Below are 27,738 nucleotides of genomic sequence, written 5' to 3'. Positions count from 1 at the left end.
AACTGGGAAAAGCAAAGGAGGCTGGAACGTTTTGCCACATGAATCAAATTTCTCTCTCTTTTTAAGTTGTTTATTGGGTTTTACAGTTTTATATCAACATAGTCATAAACAAGAAAAAACAAAAAGAATGCATAAATCCCATTCTCCCTCCACCCAGCGACTTCCCTCAACTTCCCCTTCTGGTTCTTTAAGTATTTGTTGCTTCTGCTTACATTATTTTACCTTTATTTCAAAATCTTTTAACTAAATGCTCTTATTTTCTTATCATTTTTGTACCATATCATTCCGATTACATCTTGCACTTAATTGCTTTCCAGATCATTGTTCCTTATCTTTTACACTTATTTTCTTAGTTGTGTTTACTCAAACCCTGCTAGCGAGTCTATTTCTGCAACTGCAAGTACAACATAAATGGATCCCAGTCTTTTTAAAAGTATAGTCTTTATCTCATAGTCTTCCTGTAAGTTTCACCATTTCTGCATATTCCAGCATTTTAACTTGCCAGTCTTCTTTCATTGGTATCTTGTCATCTTTCCATTTTTGAGCTGCCGTAGTAGAATCCTGGCCACCGTTGTAGCATACATAAATAAGTTCTTCAACTCATTTGGCAATTATTGTCCTATAATACCTAGTAGGAAAGCTTCTGGTTTTTTTTTAGCAAAAGTTATTTTAAACATATTTTTCATCTTATTATAGATCATTTCCCAATAGTTTTAGATTGCTTTACAATTCCACCAGATGTGGTAAAACGTTCCTTCTTTCTCTTTACACTTCCAACATATATTAGAGCTTTTTCCTATACATTTTAGCAAGTTTAACAGGAGTCATGTGCAATCGATACATCATTTTCATATAATTCTCTTTCAAAGTTATACAATCCATAAATTTTAGGTCCACCTTCCATAACTTTCCCCAATATTTCATTTGTATAAAGGTAAAGGTAAAGGGACCCCTGACCGTTAAGTCCAGTCGCGGACGACTGTGGGGTTGTGGCGCTCATCTCGCTTTACTGGCTGAGGGAGCCGATGTACAGCTTCCGGATCATGTGGCCAGCATGACAAAGCCGCTTCTGGCGAAGCAGAGCAGCGCATGGAAATGACGTTTACCTTCCCGCTGGAGCGGTACCTATTTATCTACTTGCACTTTGACATGCTTTCGAACTGCTAGGTTGGCAGGAGCAGGGACCGAGCAACAGGAGCTCACCCCGTTGCAGGGATTTGAACTGCCGACCTTCTGATCAGCAAGCCTTAGGCTCTGTGGTTTAGACCTAAATCTTGTGTCCACACGAATCAAATCTCGATACCAAGATGGGGCTGGGCTGGATGACCCTTAGGGGTCCCTTCTAAGGCGGCTCTGAATTTCCTTTTTCAAATGATGGCCAGACCACAACTGGAGTCATATGTCCAGTTCTGGGCACCACAGTTTGAGGCAGATGTTGAGGCTGGAAGGTGTGCAGGGGAGGGCAATCAAGATGATCAAGGGTCTGGAAACTGTTGCGTGGAAAATGGAGCAAGCTTGTTTTCCGCTGCTCCAGAGGGGGTCACCCCAACCAATGAATTCAAATGACAAGGAAGGGGATTCTGAAAGAGACACCAGGAAGAATTTTATGCTAGCAAGAATTGTCCGACAGTGGAAGGGGCTCTTTAAGAAAGTGGTGGACTCTCCTTCTGTGGAGGTTTTGAAAACAGAGGTTGGATGGCCATCTGTAATGGATGCTCCAGTTGAGATTCCTGCACTGCAGGCGGTTGGACCAGATGACCCTTAGAGTCCCCTTCCAACTCTGCATGTCTATCACCTCTGTCCACTTATAATGCCCCAACATTCTTTGTGGGAATCCATAACACTGAATGTGATATAAAACAGATTTGCATGTTTAGTGTAACTGTGTTCCAAGCAGTGTTTGAAATTAGCCAGGTGCCAGGTGCATTTTGGCACCTGGCATCCCCACCATCTGGCAGTGTTTTCTTTTTTCTGCTATGCTATAGCGTGAGTCAGATTTTAGCTGGAGCTGACAATATACACAAATAATTTTCAGCTTCGTAATCTAGTTGTTCTATAATTAGGCATAAGGCTGCTTCCTACTGGAGAAATTCTCTTCCTCTGGGCTATTACCCTCTTCTTAATTTCATCAGACACACCAAATCTGTTGTCAATAGTTGGCCAATCTCCTGAATTCCTCCGAATCTCCTGAATGCCTTCAAATGCCTCAAACTGCCAGGAGGAGCTAAGTAAAGACAACCCCCTCACCTCTGACCCTCCCCACCTCACCCCCCCTTGCAAAGCCAGCCAGAGGAGTCTTATTTTTGATGCCCAGGACTCCAGTCTCCTGTAAAACTGTAGCTGCAGCAGACACTAACTAGAACATCAGAAACCATTTGTGAACTCAGCTGCGCCTGCGCACGCCCTTCTGACGGCCCTCGAGCAAGGACATTTTCAGCAGTTATTTCATCACCAGAAACTGAAGTAGCCGCTTCTGCATGCCTAGCATCTCCAGCCAAAATTACACCATCGATCTCATGGTCAGAAATATCCCTGAGACCCACAGACAATTAAATGAAATCTTCAAAGAGGATGACAAGAGAGGATTCACTTACAGTTTCCAAATTCCAAAAGGATGTTATAGAATGATAAGTCCAAATTATTAAAGAAGGCGTATAATATACTTTTGGAATGGGAAACTAAAGATGAAGAAGTTAAATCAGTAATTACTAAGTGGACGCAGGATATAGGTCACAATATAGAATTTGAGGATTGGATAAGGCTTTGGAAAGTGAATTTGAAATTTACGGATTGTATATTGTTGAAAGAGAACTATACGAAGATGATGTATAGGTGGTATGGCACACCAACAAAATTGGCAAAAATGTATAAAACAGAACAAAAGAACTGTTGGAGATGTAAAGAAGGGGAAGGTATATTTTACCATATGTGGTGGAATTGTAAGATTATTTTAAAAATTTGGGAAATGATATACAATGAATTGGGGGAAAATGTTTAAAATAACATTTGTTAAAAAACCAGAAGCTTTTCTGTTACGTATTTTAGGGCAAAAGCTGCCGAAAGAAAAACGGACATTATTCATGTATGCTACAACAGCAGCAAGAATCTTGATACAGTAGCAGAAAACTGGAAGACTGGAGAAATACCATCAAAAGAACAATGGCAAGAAAAGTTGATGAACTATGCAGAGTTGGCAAAGTTAATAGATAAACTGCGTTAAAAGGACAATAGTGATTTCGAAAGAATTGGAACCTTTTACAACATATTTGCAGGAAAAGAAACATGGACTCACGGGCAGGATTTAAATAAATTGAAATTGAAATTCTTTATTGTCACTTGTACAACTTGTATACAGTGAGATTACACGAGCACCCCCACTCAGCTATTTACAACTTTTATTTACAGAGAACAAGAAATTTCACAATGTGACAACATAGTACTATATACAAACAGCAGAATGTAACATTTGACATAATAAACCAGTAATTGAGGGAAGACAATAGGGAGGGGGGGGGTTGGAAAATGAATGTTATTGATATTGGATATTTGTTATGAGAAAAAGAAAATCAATAAAAATTATTATTTAGTTTTTTTAAAAAAAAGAAATATCCCTGAGACAACCTTATAGGGGAGATGGAATCAGTCTGCATCAAACTGTGACATGCCTGGCAGGAAAGCACCCATCCACTGCCATTATCAGTGTTTGACGACAACGACTTCTATTCAGCCTGCCCACCAAGTTGATCATAGCCCGCTGGCCACATGGGGCAGCTGAGCTGAGCAGGGGCCTGATGAACTTCTTGGTTTTGTGGCTTGAGAATATAAAAGTAGAGAGAGTTGTCGAGCACTTGGGAGAACTCGATCCATGGCTAGTGGGCAGCCTGGGAGTTCACACGCTGCGCAGGCCCAAGGAAAAAAAGATGGGACCCAGGAGAGTCATCCGCGGATGGCTTACCCACCCACTGCCCACCTGAGCAGTCTAGTAAGCAGCTCCAACAAGTCCTCATTCTCTGTAACATGGGGAGCTTCCCCTGCGTTTTTACAGGGCATCCCTCGCGGTAGGGAGTGCCAAACTAAGTTCTTTGATTCCATAAAAGATAAAATACAACAACTGTGTTTCCTTAAATGCAGGCCAGACCAATCAAGGGCCACATCAGGTAACTCTTCCTAGTACCAAGTGTCTGTAAAACATCACTTCCTCCTTATTTCCACTTCCCCCCTTTTCTTCTTTTTCTTCCTCTTCTTCATCACTGCCATATCCTCCGTACTCGTGTTCTCTCCTCTCCTGCTTGCTCCATCGAAGCACGAGGGCCCCTCAGTCCCAGCATCAGCCTGGTTATGATGTGCTCCTCTGGCCTCCCACTCATTGCTGTTCTCTCCATTCACTTTTGCCTTCTTTTTCCTCCTCTTCTTCTTCTGGCTGGGCTCCGTGGCCGGGCAGTGGTGGTCCTGGCTGGAATTCTGGAGCGCTGCTGGGAGGCCGCTATGTTTCAGGATGTCTGCTGCTGTCACCGTGGCTTCCTGGCACCTCTGCCATTCTTCGTCACTGTCCTGCTCACTGGAAAGAGTTACAGGCAAAACGGTTGTAGAGTTAAAACCTTGGAATTCACTCCTGCAATATACGGCAGCTGCTACCAACTTAAAGGTAAAGGTAACTTTACCTGACTATTAGGTCCAGTCATGACTGACTCTGGGGTTGCGGCGCTCATCTCGTGCTATTGGCCAAGGGAGCCGGCGTACAACTTCCAGGTCATGTGGCCAGCATGACAAAGCCGCTTCTGGCGAACCAGAGCAGCACACGGAAATGCCGTTTACTTTCCCGCTTGGAGCGGTACCTATTTATCTACTTGCAGTTTGATGTGCTTTCGAACTGCTAGGTTGGCAGGAACTGGGACCGAGCAACGGGAGCTCACCCCGTTGCAGGGATTTGAACCACTGACCTTCTCATCGGCAAGCCCTAGGGTCTGTGGTTTAACCCACAGCGCCACCTGCGTCCCTGCTACCAACTTAAGATGGCTTTAAAAAGAGGATCAGACCAATTCACGGAGAAGAGGGTTATGGATGGCTACTAGCCATGCTTATTATAAATTAATCACTATCTACACATCTGGGAATCACAAGTGCTGGGGAAGGGAGGGGATAGCCTTGGGAGCATTGCAAGGGTCGGACACAGGGGGATGGACGGCCTGGGATCCCCACCCCATGCTGCAGCCTGTGTAAAATGCTGGACCTCCCCATCAGAGATGAGTCCTGCCATCAGCTGCAGCCTCCAAGCCAGCTGCCTGGCTGGCCAGTTCCACCTGTCATGCACACCTGCCAGAGCAGCATCTCACCTGGAGCTGCAGTATTGCTGCCGCCGCCTTCCCACAGTCTGAGGTTCTGGCTCCCCACAGTCTCCTGGCACTGATGAGGAGAAGAGGCGGAAGCCTAAGACATTGGAAGAAAAGCAGGGAAGTTATTAGGGCACCCTCTGTGTTGGGGTCAGACCAAGACCGCATACCCAAAGGGCATGTAGGAGTGCAAGTTCTCCAACCCAACTAGGCATTTTGTGTTTTCATTTTGTATTTTTGTGCTGTGAAGGGTAGTATATATAGTTAATAACAATTATTGGAGCGAGAGGCTGGGAGCGCAAGCGGGCCTCGCTCTGTTGGCCAGCAGATATGGCTTCTCGGAATTCTACCAGGCCTCACCAAACCAGGGGCTTCATACTGCCTGTCAATCTGAGAGCCTGGTGTTGCATACACCTATCGCTTACTGTGCCTGAAGAGCGATCCACAGAGTGCTGTGTTTGCCGCCTGAGGCCATGTCTTCTGTGGCATGGAGGGCGGTGGCACAGAACTGGCCTTTTCAGTGGTGGCCCCCTACCTTTGGAATGGTCTTACCAGCGAAGAGTGTCTGATGCCATTGTTGTCTCTCTTAAGGCAACAGGTAAGAAGACACTTGTTTACCAAGGCTATTTAATTTTTGATTGGGAAGGTACTTAACGAGATTCGTGCTCATCCTTTAAGTGGGGCAGGAAATGATTTGTTCTTTTAAAATATATTGCTGGTTTAGTATTTTAGTTTGGGGGTATTGTTGTTTTCCTACTTGGTTTTAATGTATTAGTTCTTTCTATTTTTATTGTGTAAGTTGCTTTGAGACACCCAACTACAAAAATGTGACTGATAAACACAAAAACCTAACAATAAAATATTTGAGGTTTGAGGATACACAGCCTCAGGCCCCAAGGTCCTTGCTTCAAAACTCCAGAGTTCCTGACACAGCAAGTTTAGCATGCACAAACACAGAGAACCAAAGCAACACCTAAGTTGGTGTAAAGCATATTAGATTATGCCGAGAACCCACTCACCATCGTCCTCAGTCTCTGAGGACTGCAGATCATCCTGTGCAGGTCCTGGAGAATGCTTCAAAATAGTAATGGAGCTAAAAGAAAGAATTACATTTGCACAATGAAAAGGGAAACCAAGGGTCATGTTAATTGGTTGGTTGGGTTCTGGCCAGACGATCTGGTAATCATTTGCTAGTCCAGATTCCCAGTTTTCATTATCATGCTTGTTTTTTGTTTTTAAAGAAGCAAGTCTTTAGCTCTGATTCCTGCACTGCAGGGAGTTGGACTAGATGTCCTTTTGGATCCCTTCCAGCTCTGTAATTCTATGATTGTAAAACCAGAGCTGAAATGTGCAGGCTTTATTCCACCCACCTGTTTTGGGGAAACTCCCTGCTGCGGTCAGCTAGGATTGACCAGGAAGGAAAGCAGCAATAATACCCACAGAGACAGTAAATTCTAGATGTAGTCAGAGCTGCCCAGAGATGGAACTTCCTGGTTTCTTTCATAGCTATTTTTCCCCTCTCACCTGGAGTGGAAGGAATTTTTTAGTCCAGGATTTTAGCATGCTTGTGATTGCATGACTTGCCCCTCCCTTCCTCCCTCAAACAAAAGTAAAAAAAAGACAGGAGTTTATGTTCTAAGACAGGTGCTTTTATTTAATTTTACAAAGTTTCTTTTTTATATAAAAAGCTTTTTATTTGTTCCTTAATATGCTAGATATCCATGACCTGGATGACTGAGGTGCATTAAACTTGGGGCTGGCTTTGAAAATGGTTTTAAAAAATCCATGGTCATGCTATGCCAGTGCTTTACCATCTGTCTTTAATCTGGAGCACTGGATGTGTCCTTAAGAATTCCTGCACCAAAAAAAGAGGAACTGCACCCACAGGAATGGCAAATGAAAATGTTGGACTTTATGGAACTGGCAGAATTGACAGGAAGACTTCGAGATCAAGCAGATGAAAGAATGGAGGAAGATTGGAGGAAATTTAAATTATATCTAGGGAATTATTTTTGAGAGTTGAAAGTCTGAACATCTAGGGAAACACAGAAGTTAAGGCAATAGGGAGAAAAGAGGAGATTATAAAGTAGGAAAAGTGAGATACAAATAAAAGGATGGGATTAAAGGGAATTAAGAAAAATACAGGATGATGAAAATTAAAAGTAATGAAATAGAAACTGTTACAAATGAATCTAAAATGAAAATCAGATAGAGGGGAGTTGGGGAAGCAAAAGGGACAATGAGTTAAAAAGATGATATAAGATGATGTATGTGTGGTTTTTTTTGTCTGTATAGTTGTGTTTTTGTTTTCTTTTTGGTTTTGGTTTATTGATGTTTTTGATGTTATAAAAAACTTTCTAATAAAAAATATTTAAAAAAAAAAGAATTCCTGCACCAAAGCAATTTCTACTTGGAACTCTCCAAAAAATATGAACCCTATTTTATCTGGGGGAAGGGTTCAAGGAGCATTAACGTTACACCTTTGAGAAGATATACCTGTCCAAAATTGCTCCCAATTTCTTTGCAACATGAGCTCGGAATTCTGGAGTGGTCTGCAGCTCATTCCCATCCTGCCCGTGATCAGAGACCTTCTCTCTGTTTAAAGAGAACAAACGACTAAATTATATTGGAAGTTCGTAGCAAACAGTTCCCTTTGCCTTGGAAATAAGAAGTTGTAATCAGATCCTGAAAACTGTAATGAGCCAGCCAGAGGGCTGTGCACTGCAGTAAGAAAGATCATCTTTATTTGGGTTATGGCCTCAGTGAGAATGTCAGTCAGAGAGACCAACGATCTTATATAAACACACTTGGCACCAATTCAGGTTGTCTGATACATGAAATAGAGGTATGAGAAACAGACTTACTGTATAACTCACCTAGGGTTTTTGGGTTTTTTTTTTTTAAGATCCAGGTAATAAGTACAGTCCTGCTATCCTACCCCTGTGATGGGCAAATTGGAGAAAAGCATAATTAAAGCTAGAATTATGACCAGCTTTCTGGCAGGGCACTCAGGAATGCATTTAGACCGGCATGCCTGGTGAGAGCCTCTTGGGGCTAAAACACGTCAAAAAGAATGGAAAAGGTCGTGGAATAGAGTGCTCCCTAGTTTTGGGTGTTTTATGATAGTATTATGTTTATTATATTTCTTTATCCTCAATAAAAACTTTATCACCAGGGGTTCTTGACTTTGCACAATTTTGCCTTTGCGTGCTGACCCCTGGAACCAAACCTTCACATAAGTGGCAGGCCAACAGTACCACATGATTCTTATGGCTATGTCACTCAAATTTTAGTTTCTAGTAGAACAGAACAGAGCGCTCAGTAAACTTTCAAAAAAGGAAAGTTACCTGATGCTAGGTTCAGCGGATGGCAACTTGCTCTTCTTAAAGTTACCTGCAAAAAGTTAACAATTAGGCCCAACGTGAAAGCGAAGTTAGTTCAAATTCATTAGTGAGCCCTTTACGAAAGCAGTTTATAAAAAGAATGCAATAAAATTATTAGTAAAAGCCATTATTAAAAAAATAAAACCAGTAACAAACTAAAAACACACCAGCGTTCTAGATATTGAGGTAGGCTTGCCTAAATGAAAATGTTCTCAGCAGGTGTCGAAGAGTAAGATACAGTGATGTTCCAAAGTGTAGGTGCTGCTACACTAAAAGATTGATTTCTGACAGATTCTTGTTGGTGCTGCAAAAAAGCATCAAAACCTTTGTGGATCATTTTTTTCTGAGTCACGTGCCTCGTGCCAATCTTTAATTGACTTTCAAGGCTTCTTACCCATCCATCAGTCTAAGGCATGTATATGTGGCCAGTGGCTTTTAGAGCCCCCAGCCCCCATAAGCGATGACAAGGGTTGCAGTCCAAGGAGGCTGCAGGCGCCCCATTCCTGGTTTTAAGAGATCAGCTGGATACAGCCCTATTTCTGGCACATACAAAAAAAGATTTTCTGCAGGGCTTTTTTGGGATGGGTAAAGTTTCTATCTAGAGAGAGGAAAGTTCTGCCAGGCCTGCCGCTCAGGGCTCTCCCTACCGCCTTTGGGCACCAGCAGGGCCGCTGCTGCTGCTCGCTGCAGCACCGGGTCCCAGGCAGCCTCCCGGAGGCGCCCCACATCCTCCTCCTCCTCGCTGCTGCTGCTGCTGCTGCTGCTGGCATTTCTGGTAGCCGACATGATGGAAATCCTCATGGTCGCAGTGCATCCTGGGGGCTGTGGTCCAGACCTCGTGGCTCAGCCCTTCCCTAACCCGGTGCCCTCGGAATTGGACTACAACTCCCATTAGCATAGCCAGATGGTACTGGGTCCGAGTGGAGCATTACTGTGCTTGCTGGGGCTGATGGGAGTTGTAGTCCAGAACGGTTGAATGGAGAAAACGACGCTAAATGTCTTCATTGGGCTGGTCAGCATATGTGTGGAATACAGAACACAGAACACTTAATTCACCGTCAGAGAGTGATAAGAAGAATAACAAAGAAAGGTGGGTTTGACATAATATATATTATATATAAGCCCTGCTGTTAGCTTTAGTTTAGAGATCGTCCATCCATCACATAGGTGGCCGTCTCCTCCTCAGTCTTCTGAAACTGTAAGGTTTTCATATTGGCACTGCTTTTCTCCACTGGCCTGAGGCGCCTCATCACATGTCTTGCATATGTCCATCTCAACTTCGCAGACTTTTTGGCTACACATAAATTTCAATATTAGTCTCACCCAGTTATTAGTTTAATGATATTACTATAACATGGCACGTTCCATGGCATGCTGTGTTTCTCTTACGCTGCTAAGGACTGGCTTGCCCAAACAAAAATGTATAGCAGGCGTCAGAAGCAGCAGCATCTCATCAAGAGGCGGGGAGTTCCAAAGTGCAAATGCTGCCACACCGTGTCATGAATCCTTCATTCTCCTCCTCCTCGTCTATTTCCATACATTAAAGTGACGTGGTCCTGGGCTCGGCCCCACCTTTCTCACAGAGCTAGGCCCGGGCTCCAAGGAAGCAGCAGCCTCCGTAGAGTGGCAGGCCTTTTGGCAGGCGGAACCTTTGTCGCGGCTGCCGCCGGGGGAGCAGGGAGAACCCTCGCGCCGGAGGACGTCGTGAGCCCGTGGGATAAGGGACCCCCTTTCCGGTTGTGGGGCCGGGCTTCCGGCTAGGGGAAGAAATCAGGTGACAGTTGCCGTTCGGGCGGAGGTGGAGTTCGAGAGAGCGAAGGGCCGCGAGTGGCGGAAGGCGCCAGCTGGAAGAGCCCGCGCTGACTCCGGTGAGAGCCCCGCAGGATGCAAAGGGGGAGGCCCCCAGAGGTTGGCGAAGGGGGAGCTTGACCTTGGCCGGGCCGGGGGCCTGTCAGGAGAGAATCCCCCGCCTTGGGAGCAGGTGCCAGGGCTCCCGACTCGCTTCCTCCTCTCTGTGGGGTGGGAGAGGTATTGGGGGTGGGGGTCGAGGCTGCTGGTCAGGCTCAGTATGTTGCCTTTCACCATCCCCTCATGTAGTGTGTGTGTGTTTGTGTGGGGGGGTCGTCTGGCTGACCGCTGTTGGAAACGGAATACTGGGATCTCCATGGATCCCAGCTTGGCCCAATCCAGCAGGGTAGGGAGGGAGACCCTATCAGTGGTAGGATAGCCGAATAGAGCCTTATTTCCCTCAACGTTGTTGTTGTTGTTGTTGTTGTTGTTGGATAGCCGAATAGAGCCTTATTTCCCTCAACGTTGTTGTTGTTGTTGTTGCCAAATAGAGCCTTATTTCCCCCAACATTTATTGTTGTTCTAGCTGAATACTGTAGAGGGTTATTTTCCCCAACGTTGTTGTTGTTGTTGAACAGAGACTTATTTTCCCCAACATTATTGTTGTTGTTGTTATTATTTATTATATCCTACCTCTTCTTCAAGGAGTTCTAAGTGTCCCGCACGTTCCTCCCCTTGTCCATTTTATCCTTGCAACAACCCTGTGAGGTAGGCTAAGACTAGAGAGACAGTGACTGGCCCAAGGTCACCCAGTGAGCTTCATGGCTGTGGTGGGATTTGAACCCTAGTCTCTCTCCCAGGTCTTGGTCCAATACTGTAGCTGCTGTGGTATACTGGCGCTCTTATGCTGAAGACTTGGCATCTTTGCACCATGGATTTTATTTGTTTTATAGAATCTAAATACTGTTTGATTGTAAAACAAACAGGGGGGGGGGGAATGCTTCGAAGCAGTTTACTCTCTCTCCATATAAAATGATTGTTAAAAACAACTGCTTAAAACATTTAAAAATAAAACCAATGAAAAACTAAAAACAGATTAAAACTGTATCAGTTGCTATAGGTTCTTTCAAAAAATACACTTTACTGGCATTTAGGAAAGTACACACCTTCATGTCCTTTCTGAAAGCACCAAAGTGACCACGTTTGAAAGCAGGATACTGGACTAGATGGACCAACAGCCCAGCACACTACCTCTTATTTACTTTTTAAACTTTAAAATGTACATCTTGCCTTGTAGTTCAGTGTGAGGAAGAGAGGTGCCCCTCACCACTCACTGCATTCCTGTGGTGGTCAGTTACAGGGAGGCCTAACAAAACCAAAGATTTTGGGATTCAAAATAGTGTGTAAACTTCTATGTTGTCAGACTGAGGTGTTTTTTCCTGCAGTTTTCCCTCTTGGGTTTTATATTCAATTCCTGTGCATCACTTGGGTATTCTCTTATTGTAGAGTGGCTAATAAATTCTAAAATAAAGTAGAATAGAGTAGCAGCTCAGAAAATGAACCCTCTTCTTGTAATGAACAGATTACAACATTAAAAGACTAGTGATATATCCAGCAAAATGTAACCAAGCCAGGATTGTTGTCAGTATGCTTTTTAATAGCATGTAGCCATAGCTTTCAGTTCTAAACTTTTAAGACACTTGTTTATTGTGTGTTCCCCAAAGACTCCATTTCCCCCTGTAGCCATATAGGCAAAAATTTGCTGTTATCTTGAATCTCTCGGGTCGCCCCAGGCCTTTACATCTTGGTGCAGGCATGGTGCAAGAGTCTTAACTGATACATGAAAAATATTGAGTGGTCTTACTTAATTCCATTCAATTAGTGTTGTTCATTGTTAAGATTGTTTATAAATTCTGTGTGAGTGCTGGTGATTTATTCCTATGTGTTTCTTCATTTTTTACCCATTCAAAACCAGAGCATTGCAAAGACTGTTGGTAGAAGCTGCATTTGACTTGTGGAATTTTCAGGTGTCGTTCCTCTATTCATCTTCAAGAATGGCCTTTGTGTGTCTCAGTTAAATGGCACAAATATTTTCCCCAAAGTAAGTGCCATTGAGTTCAGCAGGGTTTACTCCCAATTAGTTACATAGGATGATGGCTGCCTTTTTAAAACAACCACCACCACCATGCTTGGGCATGTGCAGATATAGACCTTACTTTGGTGTTTCTGGAATCCGTCTGGCTCAGAAGACAATGGAGGAGTGTGCCTTTAAGGGTGAAGTTAAAAGACTTTACTGTAAATGTATTAATGGAGAACTATTCCAGACATGGAGATAATTTACCATGATCTAACAGGTTAAATTGGATATCCCCCCCCCCCCCCGAATAAAAGAATAATGCATGCTAAATGTTTTCTTAGGAACTAGATTCAGGTACAGGTAGGTAGCCGTGTTGGTCTGACGTAGTCAAAACAAAATAAAAAAATTCCTTCCAGCAGCACCTGATTCAGGTAGGTAGCCATGTTGGTCTGATGCAGTCGATATACATATATACACATGTGTGTACCTATATATATGTGTGTGTTTGTGTGTGTGTGTGTGTGTGTGTGTATTTTGTTTAGTAGCACCTTAGAGACCAACTAAATTTGTTCTTGGTATAAGCTTTCATTTTTTTCTTAGGAACTAGTTTGTTAAGAGCGTGAAATGTAATGAACATCTGTGCAGGAGATCATATTGAGGTGATCTGGGCAGCCCCTCCCAAAGTTATCTAGTTAATCATCTGGTCTGGAAAAATGCTTTGGGTCCCTAATGTTCAGCCCTGCAAAGAGACAAAGAAATATTTGAAAAATCATGTGTGTCAAAATACGAATTTTAGCTGCCTGGATGAGTGACCACCTGAGATTTTTCCAAACCTATTCCACAGGCATTGATTTTGTTTGGTTTTTAATGTTAACTTGTTTGCTTCTAGTGAGCTGTGCATAATTAATCCAAAAGAGTTTGTGGTCACAGGTGATCAGACTTTGTTACAATGCTTATACAATATTTTATTTAAAGACTATTTAAGTAAAAATCATAAACATATTTACTATGGAGTAAGTCTATTGAACAAACTGGGGTTACTTCCAAATAAGCATAGATAGGATTGTGCTGTCAACGTGGCTTGAAGGTTCAGGATGGCTGAGAATTGCAAAACTGGAGGAGCAAAGGTCCAAGGCAGTATAGTGGAATGGGAAATAGAGCCTCGAGAGAAGCCAACATGTATAGCAAGGTGTACTTATATCCTGGGTGCAGACACCTATATAAATGGGTAACATCCAGATTAGATAACTTTTCTCCAAAGCAGGAAACCACTAGAACGTTCATAAGCTTGCAACTTAATGTTTCATGAGAAGTGCCTGGCTTAATAAAGACGTGTGTGTGTTTTGCCCCCTTTTTTCATTTGAAACGCATGCATGATTTTACTACGGTAGCAGTGGCTGAACTACTGAAAAATTTGTAGAACTCAGAAGCTGCATCCATTAAAGCTTGCTAGCTGATTGCAAGGCTGCCCTTTGGGAGCCCCCTGCAAAATGATGTAACTGAATGAAAAGAGTTCTGTTGAAATAGGTGCCTCCTCTTTCCCACTTGCTAAGTTCTGGTGATGTGGGCATTAAGCTGCTCTGGACCCACTGTGGAGCTGCGTTCCCCTATGCAAAAAGCACCATTTCACAGGAGACAAGTGGCGATGTGGATAAGTTCCCGTTTCAGTACTTGTGCTTTCTCCCTCAGCGTTTTTGCAAGGAAAGTAAGCAGAGAGGGGCTGAATTCGCTTCAGGTAAGCGAGACAAAATGATAAGAAAGCAGGGAGGGGATTCTGTTTTTTGGAAGAGCCGCATGGTGTAATAAGATGGGGGTCCCTTTGTGTAAGAAGTGGACTTCTTAGCTGCTTACACACTGCTGGGTTTTACAAGTGCTGCAAGCTTTAAGTAGTAGGGTAATTACAAAAGTTTGATTAGTCATTTGCCAGCAGATAAATTATAATTGGTGATCTGAGTGTTCAAGAACACCCATGTTTAATTTGTGAGGCTTAATAGGTTCTGGTTTCTTGACGTGGCAGGAATGAGAGGGAGAACCTTTCTTTGAACAATGAGTGGGAGGGTCCTGTTTGTTAAATTCCAGGTTGTTTTCTTTGACACCTTTGAATTTTAATAAATCCATTGAGTACCCTGTAGTTGGTTAAAGTATCAATGATTCCTCAATTTAAATTGCTGCCATTGTCTTCATGCATAAAACATGGAGCTGCCAAATGAAATCAATGGTTTCGTCTTTGCTAATTGTTGTTGGTTGTTTTTAGCTTTTAAACTGAATGTTAGGGTGGATGTTGTTGCAACAAGTGGGCCAGTATATTGCTTTTACACCCTGAGTTGTAGACATATGGTGGCTCGTCTGGATTTTGTTAAGTTGGAAATGAAGGATCTTAAGATCAATTGAATGAATACAAATTGAGAAAGAAGCCTCTTAAAAAAGCTTTTTAAAGCATATGAATTTGAAAACAAAAAAAGGCTTTGGATGTATTAGTATTATCATGCACTGAATTTCAGGGGGCATTTGTAAACTGCTATGCTAAATGCTGTGGGGCTTGGTTAAAAGAAACAAGCAAGAAACTCACTGGGAGCCCTAGAGGGTATATTAAAACCAGGTTGTTGCTCAGCTTGCCCAAGATTTCACTGGACTATGATAAAAAATGGCCCGAGGGCTTTCACTGTACAAAAAAAACACTAGAGCATTCTTTTCCTCAATCTGGTGCCCTCCAGGTGTTTTGTACTTCAGCACCGGCCAGCCCAGCTTTACTCCAAAACCTGTGGAGGATGTGAAGTTGGAGACATATGGTAGTGCCACCATCTCTTCATTGGGTCTGGATTAGGGAAATAATATAATGACATCCCCTAAATTATCCCTTCTTTCTTTCTTTCTTTCTTTCTTTCTTTCTTTCTTTCTTTCTTTCTTTCTTTCTTCTTTCTCAGAGTTCAATTGCACTAAAAATTTCCTGACTGGGTGTGACAAGAATGGCCAGCAAAGGGCCAGCAGCTTCTACCTCCACTGAAAGCAACAATGCTGGCGGGACCAGTGGCAACAGCAGCAGCGGGGACGGGGCAAGCCAGGACAGCACTTTCGAGTGCAACATCTGTTTGGATACAGCCAAGGATGCTGTGATCAGCCTATGTGGGCACCTCTTCTGGTCAGTATCCTGGTGCTCTTGGCCAGTTGTTCATTTGCTTTCTATGCCAAACGCTTGAGTTGCCTACATGTTAGAAAAGTTTAAGCGGTATTTTTCTAAAAAAAAAACCTCAAACAAATGCTGCTTCCCCACCCCCGTGTGTGCTCCTCACTCATCTCTCTCCCTGGCAGTGCCCCTGCCAGCCAGGTGTCAGTTGCGAAGTTCAGTTCCCCACATGTGGCTCTTTGCATTCTTCCCATAGGAATGAATGGCAGCCCTTTAATCCCATGAGGGTGTATGAAAGGGGTGCAGTTGTGGGCACAGTGATGCCAGGTGTGCTAGGGCCGGGCCCCTGCTGTGGTCTGGGATGCACTTGTTCATGGAACTCAATGAGAGCCACTGTAAGGCCTGCTTTCCTAGTGCTACACCTTCACCTGGAGAGCCCTGACCTCAGGGCTGTGGTCAACCTTGAGCGTGGCAGAGCCTGGGGACTGGCATGAGTGCAGTTTTGCTTTTTTACTTATTTGATTGTGAATTTATGAACTGTTTAATATAGAATGCCTTAAGTGGTGAATGAACGTGTATTCAAACACGTATGATAAAATTGGGCTTAAGACAAAACGGCTATGGAAAAATCATCATCACCATCATTATTCTTGTTCTTATTGGGAACATAACTCCCGTTGTCCCTGAACACTGGCTAAGTCATCGTATGGAGGGGACGCCAGGTTGGGGAAGGCCTTTGGCTTGCTTTTCCACAGCACTTCCGTAGCGCTGGTGGGTAGCCAGTTCTAGATGCAGCCACACCTGTGGGGAAACAACTCTCAGCCCAAAATAGCCTTGTGTGGTCCTGTTAGTTCATGCTCTATTTGCATACCCCAGTTTCACTGTGTTGAGTTCTCCTTTTTCTGAGGCTGCTTGAATGCAAAGCTCAGCTGCCTCTAGGTAAAGTTGGGGTGATTCTCTCCACCCCTCTGCCTCGTGCCCATTTCAGAGTGTGTGCCCAGGACAGCTGTATAAACCAGTTTTCCCTTCTCCCTCCGTTCCTATCATTACTTAAAAGAAAATAATGCATGAACAGGAATTTCTGATGCACGGGGGAAATCTGCCGGCTGGCCAACTGCCATCTGAGTGCGATGCAGGAATCACTGCTAAAGAACCCCTGGACAGATTGCCACCAAACCTCTGTTTAAAAACCTCCAGTGAAGGAGAGTCCACCACCTTCCAAAGGAGCCTGTTCCACTATCGAACAGCCTTTATTGCCAGAAAGTTCTTCCTAATGTTTACTTGGTCTAACCTTCCTTGTAATTTGAATCCATTGGATCGGGTCCCACCCTCTGGAACAGGATAAAGCAAGCTTGCTCCATCTTCCATGCAACGTTGCGACAGCGCTTTGGATATTTGAAGATGGCTTTCGTATCATATCTCAGTCTTATCCAGGCTAACCATATCCAACTCCCTCAACTTCATAAGGCTTGGTACTACTACCTAGAAGAGAAGCAAATTGTATTACCTGGAAGTGAAGCAATTAAAAAACAATAAAACCATCCCTAGCTGCTTCCTTACTTAAATATTATTGTTTTAATACCCAACTGTGGAACCGGCAGGGCTGGATTCCAGTCTGTTGCTTACTCAGTGTATTTTGATCTCTCTCCCTTTTCTCCTCCTGCCTCCACCGCTGCTCTCCTTCTGCCCTGTGAACAAATTATTCTGGGATTCTCAACAGTTGGCCTTGTTTACACCAGGTAAGGCAGCTTTTATTTTGCTTTGTCTTTCATCAGCTCCTCTTGCGCAGTCAACCCCTCAACTCTCTCGGGGAATCTGAGAAGGTGCAATGTCCCTTTCAGTTTCTAAACTAGCCTGTGCACCAAAGATCTCTAGGGCAACCCAATCTGCTAATAACCGTTAGCATGCAATAGTTTGTAATCTGCAGCTTTTTCTGTGGGGGTGATTGTTCTTTGTTGGAAGCTTCTATTGGTTGCAGTGAGATGGCACAGATAAATAATAATTGTTCTGGTGAGGTGGCTGAGTGTTCAGAGCATTTTTCTACATTCTCTTGGTGCAACAGCTCTGTAAAGGTAGGTCAGTATAAATATGAAAATGAGGTACCATCAGTGTCACTCAGCAGATGTCTGGCAAAAGTGAGGAGTTTCCATCTCTGTGCCCTGCACCAACTTCCAAATACTGGGGTGGGAGAGGCCATATGTTAGTGTGCAGCTTAAAGGCCTGAGGCAAGAGTTGTGGCCTGCTGTATGTTAAGGGGTGCTGAGGGGAAAGTGTGGGGAAGGCCACAAAAGTGGTAGAAGAGTCTGCATGCCACACAATAGCCTTTGTCAACCTGGGGCCCTCCAGATGCTGTAGATTCCAGGTCCCACTGGCCTCAGCCAGCACAGCTGTACGATGCTGGGGAGTTGAAGTCCATGCTGGCTGGAATGAAGGTGTTGTAGTGTGAAATATCTAAAGGGCACCTGATTGGGAAATTGCTGCCACAGAACCATGCAGTAAAAATGGTCCCAAAGTGTTGAGAACATGAGAGGATGTTTGGCAGTGTCATAGAGGTGGAGATGATTCCTTGTGCCCAGAATGTTTTGTGAATGGCACATGCGATGACACTTAGCATATGCTTTTGGTGATGGTATTATGATTCTGATTCATTAATGTATTTAAATCCCACCTTTCTCCCAAATTGGGATTCCAGGAGACTTGCAGCATTTTACAAACCTCATTCTAAAACACAAAGGGATGAAAACAAACTAGTTAAAAACCATATTTAAAATAAAATAAATCATATTCAGAACCAGCATTAAAATACTGATTGCATCTCGTTTTCAAAGGCCTTTCTGAACAGGGAGGTCTTGGCCTGCTGGTGGAAAGATAGAGGGAGCCAGTCTAGCCTCTCTAGGAAGGGAATCGCACAATAGGGAGTCCTGTGTGCTTCATGCAAGGCACATATCTCTAGTCTCTTGCTCAGGTCTGTTCGTTCTTTCCTGCCTTTACAGTGGTTAGAGACCAGGCCCAATCGGCAGGTGTGTCCTGTATGTAAAGCAGGCATCAGCCGCGACAAGGTCATCCCACTTTACGGAAGGGGCAGCACCGGACAGCAGGACCCCAGGTAAGAATGTTGGAAGCCATTTCTTACAGCAGTAGGGGTGGGGGACCTGCGGCCTTCCAGGTGTTGCTGAACTACAGCTCCCACCGGCCCCCAGGAAGCATGGCCAATGGTCAGGGATGATGGGAGTTGTAGTTCAGCAACATCAGGAGAGCCAAAGGTGCCCCATGCCTGTGTTACAAAAACATCATTTGTTTTGTGGGAGCCACAAGCCTTTATGGAGTGGGATTTGCAGAAGTGAACGTGGTGTGTTTAGGTGATGTTGTTACCAAATGCCTGCAAAGCCCTTCACCCATCTGTAGTCTTATCTTTTAAAATCTCCCTGCTTGAACTGTCTGTGGCAGTGGTTCCACGACCTTTTTGGGCTGCCACCCCCTTGGTTCCATAAACTCATCCCCAATGCCCCCTAGTGTACTACACTATTTAAAAAAAGCATTATACAGAATGGTGCTTTGCATAATGCACTAAGGAAGATAATAACACCGTCAATTTGAGAACAGCAACAATTAGTTGCAGATTAATCCAAAATCCAATTAAAACTATTTAGTTTAATTTGTTAACCTGAGGAAATAATGGGAGCTGGAATTGGAGCATTTGCCTGTGTACGGGAACTTCGCTATTCCCCTTCACTGCAGACTGATAGACAAGGCTGATTAGAGCATGAGAACTGGGCAACACTGTTCATGAAAATCCATTTGAGATCCTGCGTATTTCTAAGGTACTCAGTGCTTCTGGACCCAGAGTTCTGGAAGCAGAGATTTAGAATTATGCCACGTGTATCTGTAGGAATAAGTAACTTGAGCTGCTCTTTAAAAGAACCCGGTCTGATAACATCAGCCCCTATATGCACATCAGTGCAAAAGACACTTCATTATGCTATGAAGCATTGCTGTAAAAACTATAAAAGTGGCAGTGAAAAGTGTTGTGGCTCATATACTAGACTATCAAATGTTCTCAATTCCTGCCTGGCAGGGGGCTGGACTAGATGAGCCTCGGGGTCCCTTCCAGTTCTATAATTCTGCGATTCCTTCACTGCGAGAAGTGAAATTACAGGGAACCAGGCACAGGGCCTTCTTTGCAATGGCGCCCTCCCTGTGGAACGCCATCCCATCAGATGTCAAGGAGATAAATAACTATACAACTTTTAGAAGACATCTGAAGGCAGCCCTGTATCAAGAAGTTTGGTTATGTTTGTGTGTGTGTTGGAAGCCTCCCAGAGTGACTGGGGCAACCCAGCTAGATGGGTGGTATATTATTATTATTATTACTACTACTACCAGCTTATAGAAGTCTGATAGTCATTTGCAGCTCCATCACCCAGCTGCTGCCCCCTTGCCTCAAATGCAAGGGTTCAAACTGGGGAAAGATTCCTTCCTGAAACCCTGGAGATCTGCTGTCAGTCAATGTAGGCAATATTGAGTTAGATGGGTCAGTAGTCTGACTCAGTATAGTGACAGGCTGTCACTCAGTGGTAGAACATCTGCTTTGCAGGCAGAAAGTCCCAGGTTCAATCCCCAGTGGCCTTTCCAGGGAGGGCTGGGAAAATACTTCCTGCCTTAAACGCCGAAGAGCTGGTACCAGTCAGAGTAGTAGACTGTACTGAGCTAGGTGGAGCAATGGTCTGACTTGATGTCAAGTAGCTTCCTATATTCCACTATTGTGAAAGGTCTCCACCCTCTTACAGTCTGTGATGTTCACACTGGTGGTGCAACACACACACACACACACAAATAATAATGATAAGAGCTTCAACATAAGCCAGCAATTAAAGAGGAAGATAGGCATGGAAAACCTCCTCAGCCACCATCCCACATGGCTGGAACATAGCTGTCAAGTTCTCCCTTTTTTAAAGGGAAATTCCCCTATGCTGAATAGGCTTCCCTGCAAGAAAAGGGAAAACTTGACAGCTATGGGCTGGAATGCAGTGGAAGGAAGGAAAGGAGCTCTGGATTCCAGGTGGTGTTCATCAGGTCCCAGAGTTGACCAGAGCTGGGCTGGGCTTGACTGAATGAATTGTCTCTTGCAGAGAGAAGACACCGCCACGGCCTCAAGGCCAGAGACCTGAGCCGGAAAACAGAGGGGTGAGTAAGCTACGATTTGCAGCCTTTGGGAGTTACTTCTGTCTCTCCCAGAAGTACAAACGAGACAAAAAGGCATATTGCTCACCTTTAAGGCTATGAAGAGCAACGTACAAGCTTAAACCAAAGCATCAGAACACCCTTGTTCTGTCTGGTGCCTTCCGTGTGTCTTGGACTACAGCTCCTATCGGCCCAGCCAGCACAGCTCTGCTGGCCGGGGCTGATGGGTGCTGTAACATCTGGAAGGCACCAGACAGGGCAAACCTACAAGAGTCAGTAGACTGGGCGACCTGCCACTCTCCCATACTTTTCCTTGGGTTGGAGAATGATTTTCCTTCTCCTCCTCTGGGCACCTGTTGGCCCCTTGTACATTCTTTTAGCTCTGTGGTCAGGAACCTCCAGCCCTGGGCCTAATTTGGCCCATGAGGCTGTTTTCCCACAAGCCACACCCTTCCGCCTCACACGTCATAATATATTGCATCAGGTGTGGAGCAAGTAAAAATGCGGCCACAAAGAAACAACTGGAAGCCTTAAAATGTCCTCCGAATAGTTTCTTGGCAAGCACAGTTCTTAAATTCGGTGTCACTGGGATTAATTCTGCTTGAGAGCTCCCAACTGGAGGTCCTGAACAAAGCCGATTCCTGCCAAATGTGGGACTTGAAGACAGCACTGATCAGTTGTCCCACTCTTCCTCATCCTCACAACAATCCTGTGAGGTAGGTTAAGCAGAGAAAGTAAATGGCCAGAGGTTACTCAGTGAACCTCATGGCCTCCTAAGGTCTCTTAGTTTGATGTTGTAAACACTGCCCCACACTGGCTCTCAGTAATCATGTTTCCTTTTTGTAGGATTTTTTAAAATGTGGATTTTGAAAGCCTGTGGGGCCTGTGTATGTAAACAGACTCTGATTATAGTTGGTCTCCAATAAGTCTGTGCTACTGGGGAATGAAGAAGGATATATGTAAACATACAGTGTGTGTAGACATGGGGGTTATAAATAGCCGGTTGTGTGGGGTTGAGAGATATTGGACAGGCTGCAGAATTTCCTAGCATGAAGATGGGGAGCATACCTGACCTGATGAAATAATTGCATTTTTCCATGCAAGGCAGCTTGGAGCCTCCAGGGTCTACCTGTGGGCCTCATTGCTTCAAACAAACAGCTCTGTTGGGTGTCATTAAGAAGCCTTTTTCTTTTCTCCGCACTCCCTGCAGAGTTGGTGGTGCCTTATTAAATCAGCAGCTGAACTTGAGAGCACCTTTTTAGCAGATGCTGCGGCCAGCACTAAGACTGCTGGAGCAAAAAAGCCTTGCTTGCATTCTGCTCTACTGGCATGGCCTTGAGGATCAGCACAGAATGCCCCGTCTCTGATTAGATGGCCAGCAGTTGGTAGTACAAGCCATGTGGCCTGTCCCACGCGAAGAGAGAGAGGCTCAGCTGTGGCAAGTTCTCTCATTGGACTCCAACTCCCATCAACCCCAGCCAACATGTATGATGCTGAGGCTGATGGGAATTGTAGTCCAAGACCACCTGGAAGGCTCCAGGTTGTGGAAGGCTGGTGTAATCCTGGGGCAACGTTTCCCACATTCTTGATAGGTGTGTCACACTTATTTTCTGGATCTAAATTGGAAACAAACTCCTCCACCTCGAAAAGGATTCCTTTCAGAGTGTAGTAAGAAGGAGAGGAGCTGGGTCCCTATGTTTCTACCTGTGTTGTGGCTTCTCTTGGCGGGCCTTGTGATATATATAGATGTAAAGAGATAATGGTCTCTAAGAGCAGGTGTCTTGCTGCATTTCTGCCTCAGAAGCGACAGGGCAATCCAGACACCCCTGAATCAGAGATAATGAAGAGTTGCCCTCCTCCTCATCAGAGGCTAAGTGGAAAGAGGTGAGAGCAGGAAATCGTGCAGATACAATGAGCAGGTGCTTCTGTGAGGGGACATTTTGGGCTCAGGAGAGAGGTGCAGGGTGTGTGTGTGTAAATCATGCCACACAGCCAGGGGCCATTCATAGTAAATCATAGAGAAGGCAAACAGGTCAGCATTTCACTTCGTAAACTAGCATGCTTGGAAGGTTTCATTATTCCCTCCCCCACTTGTGGTTCTTTTCAGGGCTTCCAGGGTTTTGGGTTTGGCGATGGAGGCTTTCAAATGTCGTTCGGAATTGGGGCATTTCCTTTTGGTATATTCGCTACAGCATTCAACATAAACGACGGTCGGCCTCCCCCAGGTAAGGAGCACTTTTGAATTAAAAAACAACAACCCAGCAAGCCAGCAAATCATTGGTTGCACTCACCATAATTATAGGACTGACAGATCAAAAAAGCTGGCACTTGTCCATTGCACTTACGTTGCTGTTTGTGTAACCAGGGGCAAGTCCTGATGTTTCATTTGTTTAGAACCCTTTGAATATAGATAAGCTATTCTGTTTTTAAAACTTCAATCAGATGAGTGCGGCTTATCTTCTGTTCCATTTTTGTTTTGCTTTTAAGTACAAAGTGAGAACAATACTTTTCTGCTTAGCAGTTCCCTGTGAAGTGATTCTCAGTGGTAGGTTTGTAACGAACAGCCTCCAAGCTGATTAGCATCACTATATGGAGTAAAACCAGTTGAGTCACTTATGGTGGCCCTGAATCCTGAGCAGGCCCTCTCCTTTGTGCATGAGCCAAAGCCTTTGACATAACTTCAGGGCTTCTGTGGCCTTTGACGTAAATGTATTTCATGTCCACCACCGAATATATTAAGTTTCCTGTCTCTTATGTCAAGATTTGAAAGCAAATCTGAAAACCCTTGTGGGTTTGTACTACTTAAGAATTAATTTTTTAGTCTGCCATTTGCTGACGGAGATCTCTTAAAACCAAATGCTTTCAACTTGAAATGTGCTGGGTGTTTTCAGTGACAGGCATGCTATCCTTACTTGATCACCTTTCTGCTTTTTTCATGTAGACTGCTGCTGTTGCCTTGTCCTTCTTAGCTCTGGCTATATGCAGGGAGTCACAACAATACAAGATGTGGGGATATCACTATTATTATTAATTTTTTAAAAAATCGTAGGCTGGCTTTCTGAGCAAAGCTCCCCAGGGTGGCTTATGTAATATACATTTCTGGAATGTAACAGCAGTGCAAAACAGAACGTTTCAGCAAATTCTGAGCCACTATAAAAGTGAAATGATCCTGCAATAATAAAACACGTACACAACCCAGAACCAAAACAGCCCGGTTTATCCATTTCACACAGCAAAAATATAATGTATCGTTTGCTGAAACAGAGTCTTCAGAGCCTTTTTAAAGGCCTGCAGTGTGGTGATCTTTTGAATGCTGACAGGCAGCAAACTGTAGATCCAGGGTGCTACCACTGAAAAGGCCCTGTCACGCCTGCCATTTTCACTAACTGAGGCAGTGAGCAAATGAGGAGGGCTGCCATTGTTGATACGGGTTCAAGCAATCCTTCAGATAACCTGGGACAGTTAAAAGGGCCTAGGGAAGTCTTATAATGAAGATGCAGAATGGCGGCTGATTCCATGCTTTTCTGCTATTGGGTCGGGAAATACACTGATTTTGTTTGCTGAGAGAGGTTCCCTTTTATTTCTGTCTTCCCAGCGGTTCCAGGGACTCCCCAGTATGTGGACGAACAGTTCCTGTCCCGCCTCTTCCTGTTTGTGGCCCTGGTGATCATGTTCTGGCTCTTGATTGCTTAACCTTGCCCTGTATTGTACCCGATAAACCTGTACCATGGTTTGTCGGGCTCCGAACTGGTCACAGACGACTGCTTCTTCTTCTCCGTGCCCCACTGCCAGCCTCTCGGTGTCTGGTTCCATAGCTCATGGGCTCCCGCAAGCCCCGATGTCTACTGCAGTGGGAGGAGGACTCTTGCTTATTATGCCAGAGTAAATGGAATTAAAGGTCTCTCTTTAAAAGCATTCTAAAGTCCAGCCATGTGTCACGCAACAGGTAACTGGCTAAGGCTGTGAACCTAGCTTTTGAGCTTCACATGCCAAGAGGGAGCATTGTTTGAAATCATGTGCCAAGCCGTTAAACCAGGTGCTGGCCCTGGAGGGAGAGTGGGTGGCAAGGCCAGGCATGGAAACACTTGCCCTGTTTCTCAGATGAGTCTTGCAACCCAACAGCACTGAAGGGAGGGAGATCAATGGACCGACCGACTGCTTCAGAATCCAGTTGGATACGTTGACCGAAACCAACTTGCTCCTGGAAATTTTTCTTCTTATGTGAGTACAACTTGGGAAGACCATCGGGCGGCAGGTGAGGTTACCTTAGGAGTATTCTCTTCCTGCTGTTTCCCACCTAGCTGACCTTTTCCCAGGGATATTTAAACAAGTTAAGGGATAAGAGACTCTCTCACCCTGAAACAATAAAATACCTAAACTTCCTGGAACCAGGTGGGGCACGTTCTCTCATCTCAGGGCTGGGGGTGGGGATGTTGGACACCAGAAGGGTCCCCTCTGGGGTTGTTGCACAGCACACTTCCGCATGGATGAAAGCAGTGTTGTTTTCCTAAAACTTGTATAACAGCTTTCAGCTCTTAATTTGGATGTAGACAGTTCTGGTTACTGTAGTCGTTGACACGCATTTGCTCCTTCCTGAGATGAATCCAAAATTGTCGTCTCCCTGTCCCCCAACTTCTTGGAATGGTTAGTTTGAGAAAAGTGGAGGACAATCTTCTTTTGAGCATTTTGTTCTTCCCCTATAAGAGTTTCTGCATAGTGAGAATAACAGCCTTAATTGGGGGCTTATTCTCAAGCTCCAAGGGGTCATTAGTGTGTGAGCTTTTTCAGATGACCAAAGATGATATTTTGAAGGGTCGATCATGAGCATGAGCCAGCAGGAAGCTCTCCTACACAAGCCCCATTGAAACAAATCTTCCGGTTTCCACCTTTCCCAGCCTTGTTGTCTCTCCATATGTTGTAGTCCGGGAGTGGGGGAACTGCGGCCCCTTTTAGCCACCGCGAATATGGCCAATGGCCAGGGATGATGGGAGTTCTTGTTCAACAGCATCTGGAGAGCCAAGGGTTCCCCACACTTGTAACCCAAAATCCCAGGAGAGCACCAGGTTGGGGGAGCTGTCTTCTTCGTTTCAGTGGGACCCACATGGAAGAACATCCCACTTACATGCATCTGAACTATTTACACAATGGATTCCTTTGCAGGAGTGGAAGGGGCCTGGGAATATTGCTTTAAAACTGTTGCTGCTGAATCTTGGGAGATTCACAGGACCAAAAATGAACCTTCCTCACTCCCTGACCTCACACTTTCTTGTAAATCTAAGGGTCTCTCCTCAAAGACTCGTGGGTTTCTCTCTTGTTTTGCAGTGCTTTTGATCTTGTTTTTTTCCTCCCTACTCCTTTCCCTATTTCTGTAGCAGCAATTTTTTATGAGTTGCTGAACAAATCATAGCCAGCAATACTGAAAAGAACAAATTGCCTAAGGGGCTTCTTTTTTTGACTAAGGTCTGATAGCATAGTAAAAACCAGTCATTCCTACAGTAGAAACCAGGATGGTTGACCTTGCATCCCCAGTAGTCACAGTGAGAGCGTTTCTCTTTTTATAAAATGTAAAATCCTTCTGTCAATGGTTTTCCAAAAAGTGCTCAAGGGCCTGTCAGTGACATAAAAAAGACTAACCTGTGCTGACTCCTAGAACCTGCATAGCTTAGATTTGTTTTGTTGGGGGAGAAAATAATGCCACCTACTGTTGATAAGGTAAAGTGAAAACCATCATAATATATAAGGGATCTCTGGCATTTCGTTCTTTTTACTGTTCATGAAAATGAGTACCATGGAACTAAAGCTGCCCTTCTGAAAGCAATTTTGTTAAACGGTTTGCTGTAAAGCTTTTTTTTTAAAAAAAGAATAAAATCTGTGGCAATTGGGAAAGAGAAAATTGAGAAGTTCTGTTGTTATGGATTTAAAATATTAAAGCAGATTTAACTGCCTTTGGACCTTTTAAACATGTGGAGTATTATATTTTTGCCAGCTGCTACCTGAGCAGAAGGGGATCTGTCAACCAAGGTGACCACAAAAGTACCTAGCCTGATTCAAAAGGTGCTGGATTGGGGCGAGTCCCACTGATAATTAACATGGCTCGTGTGGGTTGTATACTTAATGTTCAAATGGTCCAGTCTCCATATTTTCCTGAAACTGCAGGAAAATATGGCACCTTAAAGACCAGCAAGTTTATTGTAGTGTAAGCTTTCATGGACTCTACAGCCCCACTCTGTTGCCTGCATCTGTTGGAGTTGTCTTTAATGGGGGCAGAAGATTTTGCAGTTTAACCTGGTTTTTAAGGTGCCAGAAAAACACTCTGCTGTTTGGATTTCTACATATGAACACGGCTTCCCCTCTGGAATGTCAAATTTACTTGTGGGTTTGAAATGGCCTCTGGAGTTCCCCTCTGCCCTGCTGTGCTTTTTTTGTATTTGTATTCTTTCTCCCCCCGGAAAAAACAAACCATGTATTGATTGTACTTGGCCTATGGTTAGCAAAAGATGGCACCACTGTGCAACACCATTGTGATTCACTAATTTTCACTGTTGTGAAAGTAATTTAGAATAAACACATTTTTACATTACCTTACGTCTGCGTGGAATTCTTGTTACTGTCATTTAGTCATCTGCAACTACTGTATATGAATGTTGCTGAAGAGGTAAGTTAGCCATATTGTTTGAAGTAAAGGCTCTGCTTATACACCTGCTCATATTTGGGATAATCTAATCAGTGTAATAATGTTGTTACTCATATGCACTTGGTACTATCACAATTGCCCATGAGGGAACTTCAGAAGGGGTGGAGGTCTTATGAATGAAACGATTTTGAAAGTGGGGTGGGTGGGGAAGTGAGAGCCCT

The 27,738-nt window shown here is 44.2% G+C and overlaps 2 protein-coding genes across 5 annotated transcripts; one reads left to right on the top strand and one right to left on the bottom strand.

The window, feature by feature from the left end:
* Window positions 1-3,043: 3,043 nt before the first annotated feature.
* C17H12orf43 (chromosome 17 C12orf43 homolog) lies at window positions 3,044-9,549 on the bottom strand. Of its 2 annotated transcripts, XM_035098456.2 has the most exons (6): window positions 9,361-9,549; window positions 8,678-8,723; window positions 7,827-7,925; window positions 6,350-6,423; window positions 5,334-5,427; window positions 3,044-4,558 (listed from the first exon to the last, which is right to left on the bottom strand). In XM_035098456.2, the coding sequence occupies exons 1-6, from the start codon at window positions 9,512-9,514 to the stop codon at window positions 4,192-4,194; spliced, it is 834 nt and encodes a 277-aa protein (XP_034954347.2). In that variant the 5' UTR covers window positions 9,515-9,549; the 3' UTR covers window positions 3,044-4,191. The 2 variants fall into 2 exon arrangements, with proteins under 2 accessions (XP_034954347.2, XP_060125970.1); XM_060269987.1 differs by lacking the exon at window positions 8,678-8,723.
* A 798-nt stretch (window positions 9,550-10,347) lies between these two features.
* On the top strand, window positions 10,348-27,460 carry RNF185 (ring finger protein 185). Of its 3 annotated transcripts, XM_035098459.2 has the most exons (8): window positions 10,348-10,581; window positions 14,268-14,313; window positions 15,503-15,717; window positions 17,423-17,441; window positions 18,696-18,808; window positions 20,832-20,886; window positions 22,991-23,108; window positions 24,479-27,460. In XM_035098459.2, the coding sequence occupies exons 3-8, from the start codon at window positions 15,545-15,547 to the stop codon at window positions 24,574-24,576; spliced, it is 576 nt and encodes a 191-aa protein (XP_034954350.1). In that variant the 5' UTR covers window positions 10,348-10,581; window positions 14,268-14,313; window positions 15,503-15,544; the 3' UTR covers window positions 24,577-27,460. The 3 variants fall into 3 exon arrangements, with proteins under 3 accessions (XP_034954350.1, XP_034954349.1, XP_060125971.1); XM_035098458.2 differs by lacking the exon at window positions 14,268-14,313 and having other exon boundaries at window positions 10,355-10,581; XM_060269988.1 differs by lacking the exon at window positions 10,348-10,581 and having other exon boundaries at window positions 10,590-14,313.
* The last annotated feature ends 278 nt before the right edge of the window (window positions 27,461-27,738 follow it).

The sequence above is a fragment of the Zootoca vivipara genome, chromosome 17 (genome assembly GCF_963506605.1).
Source record: "Zootoca vivipara chromosome 17, rZooViv1.1, whole genome shotgun sequence".
Taxonomy (NCBI): domain Eukaryota; kingdom Metazoa; phylum Chordata; class Lepidosauria; order Squamata; family Lacertidae; genus Zootoca; species Zootoca vivipara.
The sequence above is the reverse complement of the archived record's forward strand: the minus strand, read 5'-3'. Positions and strand labels throughout refer to the sequence as shown.